We start from the raw sequence: 16,517 nt of genomic DNA, 5'->3' as shown, positions 1-16,517 counted from the left end.
AACAACAGAAATGAAATTTCTTGTTTTCTTTTGAGATTGAAACGAATAGACAAACATATTGAGTGTAAAACTTCCAAATATTTATAACTACATCAGAATTGGCAAAAAAAAAAAAACACACACACACAAAAAAAACCCCGAACAAATAAAAATTCAAGGGTCGCTTTCCCATGTTGATCGCACGGTGTCACCTAAAGGCACGGCAATAATAACCTTTTAAAATGTATGCCCATAGACATTAGAGTGTTAAAATGTATGCAAAGATCATTCCCTGATAAGTTCTTTTCCGTTCAAATTCAACGATTGTTGTAGGATAGAATCAATTCGTTAATAGTGTAAACATTCCTCTCGATTTTCCTCTTATATCCTCTCATCAGGAACTGCCCTTTCCTCAAGCAAGCTTTTCTGTTGGACTTTTTCCTCAGTTTTAGTAAAATCATCTAATTCCTGATCTAGCTGTTCAGGCTCCTTTTCGTCTTCATATCTGTTACCATACTGGGCTCCTATGATGTCAAGCAGTATCGCCAATGTAAAACAAGCAATCCCGTACCCAAGTATATGATACAGGAAAGATCTTGGACCATAGGTCTCAAAAAGAAATCCCGTGAGTTTAAGATATGCTACACCACCAATTGATCCACCTAGAAGAAGGAATGTAATAGCCATACCAGTCATTTCCACATGATAGTCTCCCCAACCTATTCCGGACGGAAAACAAGGTGCGTGAAACACTGCGAGGGGTTGTATCAAAACCCATAATGCAGTAGCATTGTCCCCAGCAAATATACATAACAAAACTGAACAAACAAACACGCCACCCGTTTCAATAAGTATTAAAATTCTAATTGGAATATATCTGGCTGTCACAAATCCAGTTATTCGTCCTATAGCAAAGCTTATCCAGAAAGTTGTATTGATGTAGCTTCCGTCTGCAACTGAAAAGCCTAACTGTTCGATAGAATACGCGCGAATAAATTTTCCTAGGATCCGTTCACCTCCAGTGATGTTGAAATAGTAAATAAATAATACGGATAATATTTCAGTTCCGTACAGAAGTCTTCCCTTTGCACATGTTGCCGGGTTAACCATTGCTTTACATCGTTTTGCAAAGGCATGTTTCCTATCACGATTATCTCCCTTGCTGTGGTCCGAATGACTAAACTTATATCCCTTTAGTTGGTAGGCATAGAAGACAACTGACAACGCCAAGGTAAGTAAAGCAGAAATAAGGTAAGCAAACTCTATTCTGGATTCTCTTATGTAGAATGTTTTATTCATTGTGGTCTCGTTATCAAACTTTAAACTTTCATTTATAGGAACATCATTAGCTGACATACTGTGACGACTATACGTGTATGGCTCTGGCACCAGTGTCACATCATTTGTTGTATTTGTGAAGTTTTGTATTGTTGAGACGTTCCCTTGCATATGAGGCATTGGAACGGCGAGGAAAGGGTTTGCTATAAGTGGTATGATAAATGATCCAATGCCAAACCCGCCGTGAAGTATGTGCAACGGCGAGGCAGCTTTCTTCTTCCATAGTAACAGAATTAGCTTTTGTCCAGCTGAAATAATGTAATAATGTTTACATTGAAATTTGAAAGTATACAGACATTTTTATTGCTTTAGAAAATGAATGTTACTCCATCTGTAACAAGATGTATTGCATTTACGGCTAGCCTTAAAATTATCTGGCAAAAATCCAGATGACAATATCCTATTTTGAATTTAATATTATTATTTTTAGTCCTCTGGGGATCGTGGAATACTTCATATTCATTAATTATCAATTTCAACATAATATTACGCAAACCGCGTGAAAGTCTTCTATTATTTCATAGTTATAAGGATTAAACTATAAAGATAGGCTGTACAGATAAGATGGGAGGAGGTCTGTTTCTATATTACAGTGGTATTTGGCTGAAAACACTACGGCTTAATCGAGTGCTCCGTTTCTTCTTTAACTTTTGCATCACCGCGTTTGGTAAAAAGTAAAGGAGCAACGGTATTTACGTTGCGAAGGACAACATATAATTTATAAAAACGACACACCTATATTTATGACGCCCTCGAACGTTCCTTGAAGAACTATGATGAACCAAAGTAACTCAACAACAGGGGACCAAGGCACGAAAACTGTTGCTATGGCACCACCAGTAAGACATACACCGATCATTAAATCACAGTGTCCAATAAAACGATCCACGAGTACGCCGCCTGGAAAAAAAAGAAAGATAGTTAGTCTATAAAGAGTGAATAATTATAGTAATGAGGAAATCCAGAAAATACAGGCCTTTTACCTGTTTTCAACAGTAAATTCTTAATTGGCAAATATGTTTAATGCTATTAGTTCATACAAAAATATTGTTTCAATTTTTTTATGAGCTACATGGTTAAAGGTATCAGAAGTCAACAATCGATAACCTGCCAATGTCGGGCGAATGCAGAAGCAAGTTTTCTCCGTCAAAATTTTCTGAATCTCTCGGTCACACGTACATGTATCTTACAAAAGCGCTAACTGGTAATAATTTCTGCTTGTATCAGGTGATCGAGTTACTGAAAACAAACAAAAACAACATGAAAAGCCGACTGAACCAAAGGATAAGTTCAGCAGCTCTAAATACTGTACCTGAAAAACGTTTTTACCTATAGCTGATCCTATGAAGTAGCCGACAGAGCGACCAGAGACTGCCACAGCAACTTCTTCATAGTTCGCTCCAGTTCGAATCTTCAAATCAATCAAAGTTGGACCTGTTATCTCCAAGTATAGTCCCTGTTAAATATGAATGTAAGATAAATTTTATGATCAGCTTCGATCAGTTTTGTTGATATATTCATTTTCTTGCAGTAAAAGAATATACCAAAGTCTCTTCATATAATTATGTAACCTTACATTATTATATTCACTCAGATCAATTTGATCAAACCAGTGTAATATTTTATTTTTATCACTAAAAATAATAAAGTAAGTCATATGGAAAGCAGTATGTTAGAGCATATAGCAATCCATAAAAAACTGCTACAGATTGGAACTAAACATAAATGATATAGTGTTTTCTTTCCAAAGATATAATCTTCTTCACAAAGTATAGTTTACTTACCAGACACACCCAAACCAAGACGAGGAAAATTGTCTTTAATATCTTCTGTCCTTTGCTCATACCGGACCTCTCACCTTCCCCATTGCTTGAAATCATGTTTTTCAGATCCCATATAATTTTAATTCCTAAATTAGAATACTTCCACCCGCATTTATAAACTTAATCAAAATAATCCCTGCAGAAAAAGAGTGATCGCAGATAAAGAGGGCCACCTCCCGCTTATCTGTCTCGTGTTATCGAGGGAACATCCGGAGCTCTTTTAAAGGGTTTATCTTTATATTAACCTTTAAGACGTCAAACTTTGTCGTAAATAAATCAGTATCTATCCGTGAACTTTTATTTAAGATATTTAACTATTAAAGATAAATAGTATCCTGTATGGAGCAAGTACGGCGGCACAGATGTGACATAGATTTTTTATACTACGTGCGTATATACTATAGTAATATGAACTAAGGCACTGCCTCAATCGGGAATCGATCAGAATTCAACACAGCCCAATAACATTTGAAAACAAGAGGGTCATGATGACTCTGGATAGCTCACCTGAGTAATATGAGCTATATGTATCAAATGTCAAACTGCTGCTGAAATATTAAGAAAGTAGGTTAGTAGGTCGCATTTATGGTCACTGAAAGTCAGTTTTAAGATCAGTTTGCAAACTGTACATGTCACCCAAATTGCAAAGCTGTATCTTAAAAAGCAAGCAAGTAGGTCGGGGCCTCTTTTCACCCAAGGAGCATAATTCGAACAATCTTGTTAGAAATCAACTAGGCAATGACAAATTGAAAAGCGACAAAAAGGTGAACCTATTCTCTCATTCCCTTAACTGAAGAAATCTTTGGCAAAAGATTTCATTTTCTCAAATTTTCAAAATGTCGGCGCCAGTGTAGATCTATCAGTAAATCAATGTTAAGATAAAAAAAAGTTCCAAGACGCCGTTTAAAAATGCTACTCAGTAATGAATAGATCATGACATTCATGTTGTATCACAATACCTGTGTAGTCATGTTAGCGGGCTGATTAGCGGCTGTGACGCAACAATTTACAAATTTAATTAACAGCGTACTTCAAATATCTTTCGTGTCGCAGACATCTTGTTGTGCGGGTATTGCGTTTGGCCTACTGATTCGATGGACGCTTATTGACATAAACGAAGACCGTGATATCTCCAATTTGAACGGGGTCGTCGCATGCCCATAGTCTAAACTGGAACTCCATATTTTTTTATTCGCATGGTTTGTGTTGTTTGGAATACCTCGCATGTTACCGTAGTGAAATCGATAGGATCGATTCCCTATAAAACATTAGCGAAAGTAATAGGTAATACGTGCATTATGTGCGCACTAATAAATTATACATGCGCAGATGTTTTTATAATATACATGCGCAGATGTTGTTATACCAATACTAGCGCAGATGTTTTTACACTTATACGTGCACACGTAATAAAATAACTGATACGTATAGCTTATTACGTGCACACGTAATTGCTATTACAGTTTTTCCATTAGTGCGTGCTAATATGTGCACTGGTGTTTTTAAACTAATACATGTGCACGCATTAGTATAGAAAATATTTATGTCACCTCTGTGCCGTATTTTACACAATCATGAACATTTTTTTACAGATATTTTGCTCAGGTATAGTGGGAGTGGTTGTCAACAGTTCTAGTTTTCTTGAATATGCCTTTCATTGTCACGGTATGATGAAAAATATGAAGAAAAATACTCATAGCTCTACCACTAGCAAAATATTATATATACTCATATAATTAGAAGAAAAATAAAGAAAAAGAATATATATGAAAAAACGAATATCAACTATGTACTCATTTTCTTGATATATTAAAAGGGAGAGAAAACCTTTTAATAATATGCAGTATTTCACATATTAATCATCATTTTTTCCCAATAACAGATTTTGTTCATATTTCATATATTGTTAGTTCATTCTATAAGTAACCTAAAAATAAAAAGAAATATGGAGGTCACAGACTTCGTTTTCATTTTATTTCAGATTATAATGCATGACTAAGGTATAAATGTATCCTGAAATCTACAGCGTGTCTGCCATTTTATATATAGGATCAAAGAATCAAATAAATGATTCATAAAGTATAACAGATAGTCAAATCTCATAAGACATGACTACTTCACTTCAAAACAAAAAGAAATTATAATGCAATTCAAGAAATACTTGCATGACACTTGTGTGTTGTTGTTTTTTTCTAGGTCAAAAATGCATCATAATTATGAAATATTGTATATTTCCTTCAGCAGTTAGTATTTCCAAATCAGCATAAAGGAATTTGCTTAAACTTGCAACAATAGCAGAACATAATGTTTACTTTTCAAATATAAAAAGAAAATGGGTGGTCACCGAATAAGATTTTTCACAATTTCATTTTGAAATATTGCCCCTTTATGATACTGGTTTGTGATCTTCGTGCCGAGAAATAAAAACCGTTAAAAATTCAAAATAATCCTAAAATACTTGTCAGCCTCCAATAAATTAAAAATTAATATTCATAAAGAAACGTCAAATGAGTTAAATGTAACTCATAACTGTAAATAAGAGACTAAATTCTTTGCAAATATGATGTGAAAAGGTGCGAGGAGATATCTACCTCAACACCGGTTTTCAGCCGATGACACTAAAATGACAGTAACAAAACACAAAACCGCCAAAATTATCAGCGGGACAATTTCATGCTTTAATTTCAACACTAAATAATTATCAGACCTGTTAATATTACAAATACATTCATATGTACTTGTACCAGAAAACATTCACAACAAACTTCATTGAGGATTTTCTTACATAAATACGCAGAATAAGCTTGGACATGACGGGGCAGTGGCAATCAAAAGTTATCACGCTGTCCCGGAACTAACATCCTATTATTTGGACTCGTTTTGATCAAGCATCAAAAATAAACTCAGCGATTGTCCCGATATCCAAAACCATGCAACTTTACAGGAAACGGTGAGCTGTGCGATTTTTGCCTCCTGAAAAATTTATCTTGCTACGTTTTAATCGGGGATTTCCCTACAGAAATACTCGGAATCAGCTTGGACGTAACGGGACAGTGATAGTTAAAAGTTGTCACACCGTCCCGAAACGTACATCTTACTACTTTGACTAGTTTTGATCAAGCATTAAAAATAAACGCGCCGATTGTCCGATTATCCGAAACCGTTCAACTTTACCGGAAACGATGCGTCGTGCGATTTCCGCCCCGTGAAAATTTCATGTAGCATACGCCTTTAATCTAGATGTTATCAGCAGCTATGAGAAATGACACATGTTCCATCGACCTTATAATACTTGTCACTTGTTTTAAATTGACATTGATATAAAATGTATAATTTTCATCGCAAGTGTTCGAATTTATTATTAAAGGAAACAAAGACAATTCAGAGGTTGTTTAAAACTAGAGGTGGGTCAAGCTATTATTATTTATTTTAACTCGGCTAATACAGAACAAAGACGATTCGGCCTTAATTAGAAGTAGTTGCCGGGTCGCGGATGCGACAGAATAATGTACTCCTAAACTCAGACGAACCCAGGTATGGTATTAAGTTGACTGTAGGATGCTGCAAGATCATTTGAAAGTTGAGGTGAGTCATTTACACCATAATCTTACCTTCGTATAAATATGTAAGTAATGTGTCAACATCTGGAATACAACTGTTCGGTCTCGGTCTATCTAATATTTTGTATACTGTATATTACTTAAAGGACAAGAATCAGACGAGTATGTACTGTTATGTCAAAAAGCTCAATCACATCTTGATATTATGTAGTTAAGTACTCTTTCTCTGTCTTGAGTATTGGAATCAATTATTTGCAAGATGTCATTTCTACCAGAAACACGACAGAACATATCAAAATCATACTTTATAAGTATTTGCAACTATTAATGGTTTCACATTCACAGTAACTAGGAGGCATTATGTTGTTATCCAAGAACAAAAGCAAGTAAGATCTGACAATCCTGGAGATGATAAAAGACCATTCATTGATATCAACATGTCAAGGGGATGTTTAAGTGTATGGAAACATCGTTGAAGAATAAGTGGTGACAATGTCACACTCAAATCGGTCCCCGAATGTTTTAAATGTTTTTCATCTCAGTCAAAGTGAATCAAGGTCACACATTTTCCCGGGGATGAATGAGCAAATGGCACTGTTTTGACGTGCAACTTCCCAACATTGGCCATATTAACAGAAAGTCGAGCTATGTATGTATAGTGTCAAGGATGTGTCATCAAATGTTCATTTGTTTCTTTTGCCTTATATTATTGTGTTTTTCCTTATAGAAAATTTTAAAGACTTGGATTTTCGGGAAGCAACCCAGCATGACAAGAAAGCAGTTTTAACACTACGCCATAATGTGTATAGAGGACTGGACTACCTAGCAGACTACTATGACTATTTTATACAAGACAGCAACAGACGCTGTATCGTCGGAGAAATTGGATGGAAAAGTGGTAGGACGATCTGGATAATTTCTTGATATTAACGAGATAGACTCATGTAACTTGTCTTAAACCACCAGGGGAAAGGCAAAAGGTGGCCGCTTAATACAAACTGTCTCTTACTAGAACACAGCTTATTCTTTACTCTAACACAATTTGAGCTGTTTTTCTACTAAATAAAGAAGACTGAAAAGTGTGACACTGTTTGTTATTATGAAATAATTCACTGTTTGTAGTCACAGTTATTACGTCATAGCGTCAAACGTCGTAGCGGCGCATTGGAAAAGAAACAAACACAAAACAGTCAAATATTAGGCGGATGTCGTCAGGTGGGTACATAGTAATCCTTGATAACATGTTAGACTCAAACAGTGATTTGCTCATTGTTTGAGTAAAGAACAAGGACAACGATACGACAGGAAAAGACGTACTCCAAGGACGTAGTTTATCTAATACCCTACACCAGTGTAAGACAACATATATATCTACAAAACTACATTGTAAAACAAGAAAAGCATTCAGACAACAAGGTCAAAGGAAACTCATTAAACTTCGTAATACGTCATCTAATCAAGATGTATTTAGATATCAAATTAGGACGTACCATGTAGAGCATTACATGTTTGATTTTATACAAAGGGATAAAACTCGTGTTGTAAAACATGGCGAATCTTTGTTTTATTTAAGTCCCCGTCACTAAATTTATTTTACAGGTTTCGTTCGGCGTGATTTTATTTCTGGACGGCAAAGAATCTATCTTAAGTCAAGCTGGACGAGTACACGAAATGTACGAGGGACGGGGAATATTTGGGTAGATGTGCATAAGTTTATGTCAGTGAATCATTGTTTAAGAGTCAGACTTTGAGCTAACAAATTTTCAGTTATTTTGTAAACGGCTATATACCACTTTTATCAAATGAAACAATGGTAAAGAAAACCCGATGCAAAGGGACATGAAAGGTGAACATGAACAGTTTGCTAAGTAATGTTCTGCTTCTAAATGATCTTCTAAAAGGTTTTATTATCTTAAAATTAAAACTGAATCATACCTTTCCTGGGACAAGCCAAGGAACAGCTAAACTTACTGTCGGTAGAAAGAGTCGTGACTTCACTAAAAAGGCCATTTCGACATCACCTTGAAACTGTTTTTCGAGAATTATAGAAAAATTCTTAAATTCATGTTCAATGTGTATAATGAATTTCCATGTCACTGTTTCAATTCATTATTATGAAGTTTGTATGAAATTCTCTATGGTCACTCACAACGTAATATGTAGATTTATATTTTCCAGGACACGTTATAATTTATCAACTGTGATAAAGTCTAGGTCGGGGTGTTTTAGTTATCTTACGACAACTATTGTTTTCAGTGCAATGAATGAATACTTCAATCAGATAGCCCTTGAACATGGTTGTAAACGCCGTGTAGCATTGGTGGAGACATCATTCAATAAACACGCCAGATCAGAAAGATTCAAACGTTCGCATGTGGAAATCACTTCAAAGGGGACAAATATTTCCAAGTGTTTAATAAATATTAAGATAAAAAAGTTTTCGCAGATGAAATGAATAATTCTAACACTTTTAAGATTTTCTTTTATATAAACAAAGAAGGATTTTACCATGTATTGTCTTGTCGATTTAAACACGTTTCGCTAAACGACCTTCTTTTGGCCATTCCGGTTTACTCCCTTCTTTTGGCTATTCTGGTTTACTCCGTCCATTTACGACTAAAGTCAGGATTCCAGATTAATACTCCTTTCTGTTGTAAGTCAAATGTGTTAGAATACAAATAAATTTTAGTTTTGCGTGCTTTGAATGCTAATGCTATAATGAAATTAAACCAAGTTTGAACATGCGGCATGTTTCCTTGATCAAAGAAATAAAAGCCACCCAGAAACAACTAGCAGATTGCCATTTCTCTTTTAACTGCATTTTACCTCAGTAACTATTTCTCAGGTGTCACAGTTCTTATTGCACACTACAGAGATTCTACTTCTCGGTTACTGATGACAAAATGGTCAAGAATGAATTGAGCACTAGCCAAATAAAAATGTGTCAAATATGAATCGATGATATAGCAGAACTATGGACTGTCTAGCTGTAAAAGGAGAAATGTAATTATTATTAACATGACCGTGGACAACTGTAGAGTATGAGAAAATAACTGTAAAACGATTTTTAACATGTATTAGACTTTCATATGGATCTACAAATGTATTATATTTATCTTTAATTTTAGTATTCTTGATTTTTTTTCAGCTGCATTACGCTGGGGTAATTACAGACGCAGTCAGACAGAAAATGGAAGAACACACATTCCAGGAACATAATCGATCGGAAATCAATGATTTTTCAACCAGTGATATGCAAACTGCATTGAGATCTGTTAAAAATCGGGAGGCAATATTTCCTAGCAACAGGATCTTATTGGACTATATCCCATTTCAATGTATGGAGGAAAATATTAGCCTATTCAAAGGAAAAAACACAAAGTTCTATTCTAGCATTAGAACGTCTTCGAATGACGTAATAGGATTGTTAAGTGCCGGAAGTAGTTATAAGTGTACAAATCCGCCACAATCATACACAATCGATATATTTGGAACCGGCGCTTTGGACTTGGAAAGTCACTTACATTTTCATCTTACAAAAGCAATGACAAACATTGCAGGAGAGTTTTGTTTGCAAATATTCGTTGAGAAAGGATATATAGCTCAGCAACTCTGTAAGGCTCTGATAAAATTGAACATACCGAAATGCGACTGGTTTGTAAGTGGCGGAATCACTACGAAAACTATAGTTGAAAACATACTAAAGTAATTTTGTTTGTAATATGATATGACATTATATGTTATTTTATTACATTATATGATACATGTATGTGTGAGGGTTTGGTATGTTGTGTTTTGAAATGTAATTGTAAATATAAACCATACTGTGATGCTTATCAATTTGTTGATACTATCAATACTTTAAAACATGTAATCCAAACGCTAAAGCTGTTAATCTAAAATTAGACTTAAAGGTTTGAAGAAAGTTAGAAATTTTTTGTCAGTAAGATGGGCTTTTCTGTCCTTTACAGATATTCTTTTAAGTCAATGTTATTGTGAATGGTAAAGGGAAAAGTCTCCCAGGTTGGCTGATGGGTTATTTTCTTTTTGGTGGAACCAATAAATAAAGACTGGGGTTTTATTTTGAAATGGACATTTTTCAAATTAAATCATTAGGTGTTTTGATGTTCAATGTGCATGTTCAACGTGCAGGCTGTCCTAAAGTCAACGTTTAGACAGAACCCTGACCCGTTGAGTAATTGATTAAAACATTTATACTTAAAGTATATCGTTGAGACATGCAGGATACCCGTTCATATTTGGCAATCTTGGGCAATATGCTAGTTATACTGAATCTAGAATCTATTCCTTTACATATTTTCAACAAGGTATGGTGTCTGATTTCTGCCATTTCATACTGACGGTTTGGGGAGTTTGAAGAGCGCCAACACGTCAAAACGACAAAATTTACGCGCCAAGAATTTTGTCGTATTGTGTGCGAGCTTGTCGTTTTTGGCGCGTTGGCGTTCTTCAAACTCGTTCTTTTTCTCCTCCATTCCTCCCTTTCCATACCAAAGCCGCCACAAAGTTTCATAAAGAATGAAGAAATGATTTATTTCTTTGAGATTGAAACAGATTGACAAACAGATTGAATGTAACACTTCCAAATATTTATAACTACATCAGAAATTGCAAAAGAAGAACAATTATAAAAACAAAACAGGGGGCACTTGGTTTAAACAATATTTTATTCAACAATTAGCATGTGATTACAACATATGTTACAAAAGCAAGGGATTGAGTAGTAAGCTAATAAGCTGTTTAAGAAACTGTTCCCCGAAAACAGGTAAACACTAAATTACAGTGACAACAATCAATTCTAAAATTAATGCATGCTTGCAGTCAATTCTTTATAAAACGTTCAAATTTGAAGTATTACTAATACTAGTAAATTGTGGACATGAAATGGAAATGTGATATTCGATACGTTTTGGCATATTAGGAAATGATTCTGAAAGAACCGATGAATGTTTAAGTTAAATGAACAGAGAGAGAGAGAGAGAGAGAGAGACAGACAGACAGAGAGAGAGAGTCTGGTTGCTTTTTGGGTGCGGTTACTTGTGGGATATGAAAGATTGGTGTTCGTAAGTCTATTAGATGAATCTCCTGGTTTGATGTATGTATTCTTGAACGTAAGAGAAGACAGATATATTGATTTGAGGACTATTTGCATCACCGAATACTTAGTAGGAGATTTTTTTGGTTGTTCTGGGTTTAACGCCGTTTTTCAACAGTATTGGTAATGTAATGTTTGTGATCTTGAAACAGTGTTCGCTGCCTCTGGTAACGAGGACACTTGAGAAAGTAACGGTGCGTCGTTTCAATTTCTCAAAAATAGACAAAGAGAGCTGATAATGATAGTTTCATGAATAGAATTGCTCATTTAATGAGCTGCAGTGTGTTCTTAGTCTGATATTGAGAATTGGAGACTTTCGATCAACAAAGTAGAACTGACATGGTTGCTTTGTGACATCCGTGTTCAGTGTACTTTTAAAGCTATTGGGACTAGGGGATTTTCTATGTTCAGTGGGGAGTTGGTTCCAATCAGATGTTGTTTGAGGCGGAAATGAATTAGAATAGAGTTGTATAGGTCTGAGGTCTTGAGCATTTCATAGGTTGTAAGCAGTAGTGTTCCCAACAAGAGTATGTACTAATGACGATAGATAAGATGGAGCGAGATTGTTCGACATTTTATAGAAAAGAGTAAGACTTTATTTCCTTTTCCGTTCTTTCAGAGGTTGGAAGCAAGTCTCTTAGTACAGATTATGGAAGTAGACTAGTTTTGTGGACCCTGATATTATTCGAAGTGCTTCCAGTTGGATCTTTTCTAGTTCGAATTCCTCCTGGGCGTTAATATTGTCATAGACAACATTGGGGTACTTTCTTATTTTGATCACACGGCGTCATCTGCGGGCACGGCAGTAACCCTTTAAAATATACGCACACCATTTGAGCATTAAAATGTATGCAAAGATCATTCCCTGATAGAAGGCAAGAACTGGTGCAAGATAAAATAAATTCGTTATTAATGGAAACATTACACTCGGTTTTTCTCTTATATCCTCTCATCAGGAACTGTCCTTTCCTCGAGCAAACTTTTTTGTAGGACTTTTTCCTCACTTTTAGTAAAATCATCTAATTCCTGATCTAGCTGTTCAGGCTCCTTTTCGACTTCAAATCTGTTACCATACTGGGCTCCTATGATGTCAAGCAGTATCGCCAATGTAAAACAAGCAATCCCGTACCCAAGTATATGATACAGAAAAGATCTTGGACCATAGGTCTCAAAAAGAAATCCCGTGAGTTTAAGATATGCTACACCGCCAATTGATCCACCTAGGAGAAGGAATGTAATAGCCATACCAGTCATTTCCACATGGAAGTCGCCCCAGCCTATTCCGGACGGGAAACAAGGTGCGTGAAACACTGCAAGTGGTTGTACCAAAACCCATAGTGCAGTAGCATTGTCCCCAGCAAATATACATAATAAAACTGAACAAACAAACACACCACACGTTTCAATAAGTATTAGAATTCTAATTGGAATATATCTGGCTGTCACAAATCCAGTTATTCGTCCTATAGAAAAACTTATCCAGAAAGCGGTATTTATGTAACTCCCATCTGCAACTGAAAAGCCTAGCTGTTCGATTGAATACGCGCGAATAAATTTTCCTAAGATCCGTTCTCCTCCAAGGATGTTAAAATAATAAATAAATAATACAGATAATATTTCAGTTCCGTACAGAAGTCTTCCCTTTGCACATGTTGCTGGATTAACCATCGCTTTGCATCGTTTCGCAAAAGCATGTTTCCTATCATGATTGTCTCCCTTGCTGTGGTCCGAATCGCTGAACTTATATCCCTTTAATTGATAGGCATAGAAGACAACCGATAACACCAAAGTAAGTAAAGCAGAAATAAGGTAAGCAAACTCTATTCTGGATTCTCTAATGTAGACTGTTTTATTCATTGTGGTCTCGTTATCAAACTTAAAACTTTCATTTATAGGAACATCATTAGCTGAAATAGTGTGACGACTATACGTGTATAGTTCTGGCACCAGTGTCACATCATTTGTTGTATTTGTGAAGTTTTGTAATGCTGAGACGTTCCTTTGCATATGAGGCATTGGAACAGCGAGGAAAGGGTTTGCTATAAGTGGTATTATAAATGATCCAATGCCAAACCCGCCGTGAAGTATGTGCAGTGGCGAGGCAGCTTTCTTCTTCCATAGTAACAGAATTAGGTTTTGTCCAGCCGGAATAATGAAATAATGTTTACAGTGAAATTTGACGGTAAACAGACATTTCCATTGCTGTAGAAAATGAATGTTACCTTGTTTGTAAAATGATTTATTGAATTTACGGCTAGACTGAAAAACTATCTGGTAAAAATCCAAAAGACAAATATTCTATCTTGAACTTAATGTTGTTATTATTCTTAGTCCTCTGGGGATCATGGAATCGACTATATAGTCAACAATAATCAAGTTTTAATTAACATTGCCCAAAAACGGTCAGAGGTTGCCTATTTCAAATCGAGTTTTCTATTACTTCACAGTTAATAGGGTTCGACTATAATTAAAGATGGGCTGTACAGATAAGATGGGAGGAGGTCTGTTTCTATATTACAGTTGAATCAGGCTGGAAACACTACGTCTAAATCTAGTGCTCTGTTTTTTTTATCTTTTGCATCACTGTTTGGTACAAAGTAAAGAAGCAATGGTATTTACGTTGAGAAAGAGAACATGTATTGTATAAGAGCGATCAGATGGGCCAAACAAACCTATATTTATGACGCCCTCGAACGTTCCTTGAAGAACTATGATGAACCAAAGTAACTCGACAACGGGAGACCAGGGCACGAAGACTGTTGCTATGGCACCACCAGTAAGACATACACCGATCATTAAATCACAGTGTCCAATAAAACGGTCCACAAGTACGCCACCTGGAAAGAAAGAAAGTTAGTTCATAAAGGGTGAATATAGGAATGATGAAATCCAGAAAATATCAGTTTTTTACCGGTTGTCAGAAGAAAATTTCTAATGAGGCCAAAATGTTTAATGCCATTGGTTCATACACAATACGGCTGGAGCGACAGGGTTATGGTAGCAGAAGTCAACGGTCGGTGATTCTACTCCAGAAACTTGCCAATGTCTGACAGAATGACCGGGGCAGTGCAAGAAGTGAGTTTTCTCCGTCACAATTTTCTGAATTTGCCTCGTACATGTATGTAACATACAAAAATTTAAATACAACGTCTCTAAACACTGTACCTGAAAAACGATTTTACCTATAGCTGATCCTATGAAGTAACCGACAGAGCGACCAGACACTGCCACAGCAACTTCTTCATAGTCCGCTCCAGTTCGAATCTTCAAATCAATCAAAGTAGGACCTGTTATCTCCAAGTACAGTCCCTGTAAAGTATGTGTGTTATATGAATTTCATAATCAGCTCCGATCAGGTTTGGTGACATATTTATTTCCTAGCTTTTTGAATCTTAAAAAGCCTTTTAAAGCGCTGTAAAAGAAGATACCAAAGCGTTCTCATGTCTGTAACCGAAAATTGTTCAACCCCGTGAGTGTCCGGTTTTTCATAGAAAACATTAATTTATTCATTCAGATCAGCTTTTTTATACTACTCACAATATTATATTTTACATTCTAGCATTCCATAAAGATTCCATATATAGGAACGAATCTTAAATGATCCAGAATTTTCTTTCCAAAGATGTAATCTGATTTAAATATAGTTTACTTACCAGACACACCCAAACCAAGACAAGAAAAACTGTCTTTAATATCTTCTGTCCTTTGCTCAAACCGGACCTCTCACCTTCCCCATTGCTTGGAATCATATTTAATATTTAGATCCCATATAATTTTTATTCCCAAATTAATATTTCCACCCCCTATATTTCTGCATTTATAAACATTAAATCAAATAAATCCCTGCAGAAAAGAGCAAACGCAGATAAAGAGGGTCACCTACCGCTTATCTGTCTCATGTAATCGAGAGAACATCCGGAGCTCTTATAGAGTTTATCCTCATTTTGACCTTATAGACGTCAAATATAGTCGTAAATAAATCAGTATCTATCTGTGAAATTTCATTTTTAAAAGATGTCGTAACAATTAAAAAAACCCCTAGTATCTTGCATGTAGCAAGTACGGTGGCGCAGATGTGACATAGATGTTTTATACCAATACGGAAAAGTATGAGCGCAAGTACTAGTGAAAACAAATTCATCTGCGCACGTATTAAGTCATACTCGCATTACGTGCGCACGTAATAAGTTATACGTGATATACATGTTTGTGCGTGCAAACATCCTAATCATGTGCATTGGTGCTTTTATACTAATGCATGTGCACACATTAGTATAGAAAATATCTCTGTCATCTCTTTGCCGCCGTATTTTACACAGTCAGGTAAATTTTTAAAAATCAGGTTTTGTTCATATATTTTGCACAGCAGTATAGGGGAAGTTAGCATTATATAGTATTATAACTCCGAAAGGCCAACAGTTCTGCTTTTTTTGGATATGCCTTTAATTGTCATCATATGATGAAAAAGAAGAAAACTCAATCTACCACTCGCAAAATGTTATATTCTCATAATATTAGAAGAAAAATTATATTTTTTAAAAAAAAAAAAGAATATCCACTATTTACTCGTTTATTTGCTCTTTATAACGGGGAGTAAAATTTAACAAATGTGCAGTTTTATACATATTAATCTAGATGTTATCGGCGGCTATGAGAAATGACACATGGCCGATCTTATAATACTTGTCACTTGTTTTAATT

The 16,517-nt window shown here is 35.5% G+C and overlaps 2 protein-coding genes across 4 annotated transcripts; one reads left to right on the top strand and one right to left on the bottom strand.

The window, feature by feature from the left end:
• Positions 1–11: 11 nt before the first annotated feature.
• Positions 12–15,692, bottom strand: LOC123534689 (sodium-dependent glucose transporter 1A-like). Of its 2 annotated transcripts, none has more exons than XM_053520244.1 (4): positions 15,470–15,692; positions 14,999–15,125; positions 14,489–14,653; positions 12–1,565 (listed from the first exon to the last, which is right to left on the bottom strand). In XM_053520244.1, the coding sequence occupies exons 1-4, from the start codon at positions 15,563–15,565 to the stop codon at positions 361–363; spliced, it is 1,593 nt and encodes a 530-aa protein (XP_053376219.1). In that variant the 5' UTR covers positions 15,566–15,692; the 3' UTR covers positions 12–360. The 2 variants fall into 2 exon arrangements, with proteins under 2 accessions (XP_053376219.1, XP_045172969.2); XM_045317034.2 differs by lacking the exons at positions 14,489–14,653; positions 14,999–15,125; positions 15,470–15,692 and adding exons at positions 2,053–2,217; positions 2,647–2,773; positions 3,102–3,300.
• LOC123535049 (uncharacterized) lies at positions 6,376–9,236 on the top strand. 2 transcript variants are annotated; one of them, XM_053520245.1, is made up of 4 exons: positions 6,376–6,544; positions 7,428–7,598; positions 8,300–8,397; positions 8,957–9,236. In XM_053520245.1, the coding sequence occupies exons 1-4, from the start codon at positions 6,466–6,468 to the stop codon at positions 8,966–8,968; spliced, it is 360 nt and encodes a 119-aa protein (XP_053376220.1). In that variant the 5' UTR covers positions 6,376–6,465; the 3' UTR covers positions 8,969–9,236. The 2 variants fall into 2 exon arrangements, with proteins under 2 accessions (XP_053376220.1, XP_053376221.1); XM_053520246.1 differs by having other exon boundaries at positions 6,376–6,725.
• Positions 15,693–16,517: the final 825 nt, after the last annotated feature.

Source organism: Mercenaria mercenaria, chromosome 12, assembly GCF_021730395.1.
Source record: "Mercenaria mercenaria strain notata chromosome 12, MADL_Memer_1, whole genome shotgun sequence".
NCBI classification, from domain to species: Eukaryota; Metazoa; Mollusca; class Bivalvia; order Venerida; family Veneridae; genus Mercenaria; species Mercenaria mercenaria.
Note: the sequence above shows the minus strand (reverse complement) of the source record. Positions and strands in the feature narration are given on the sequence as shown.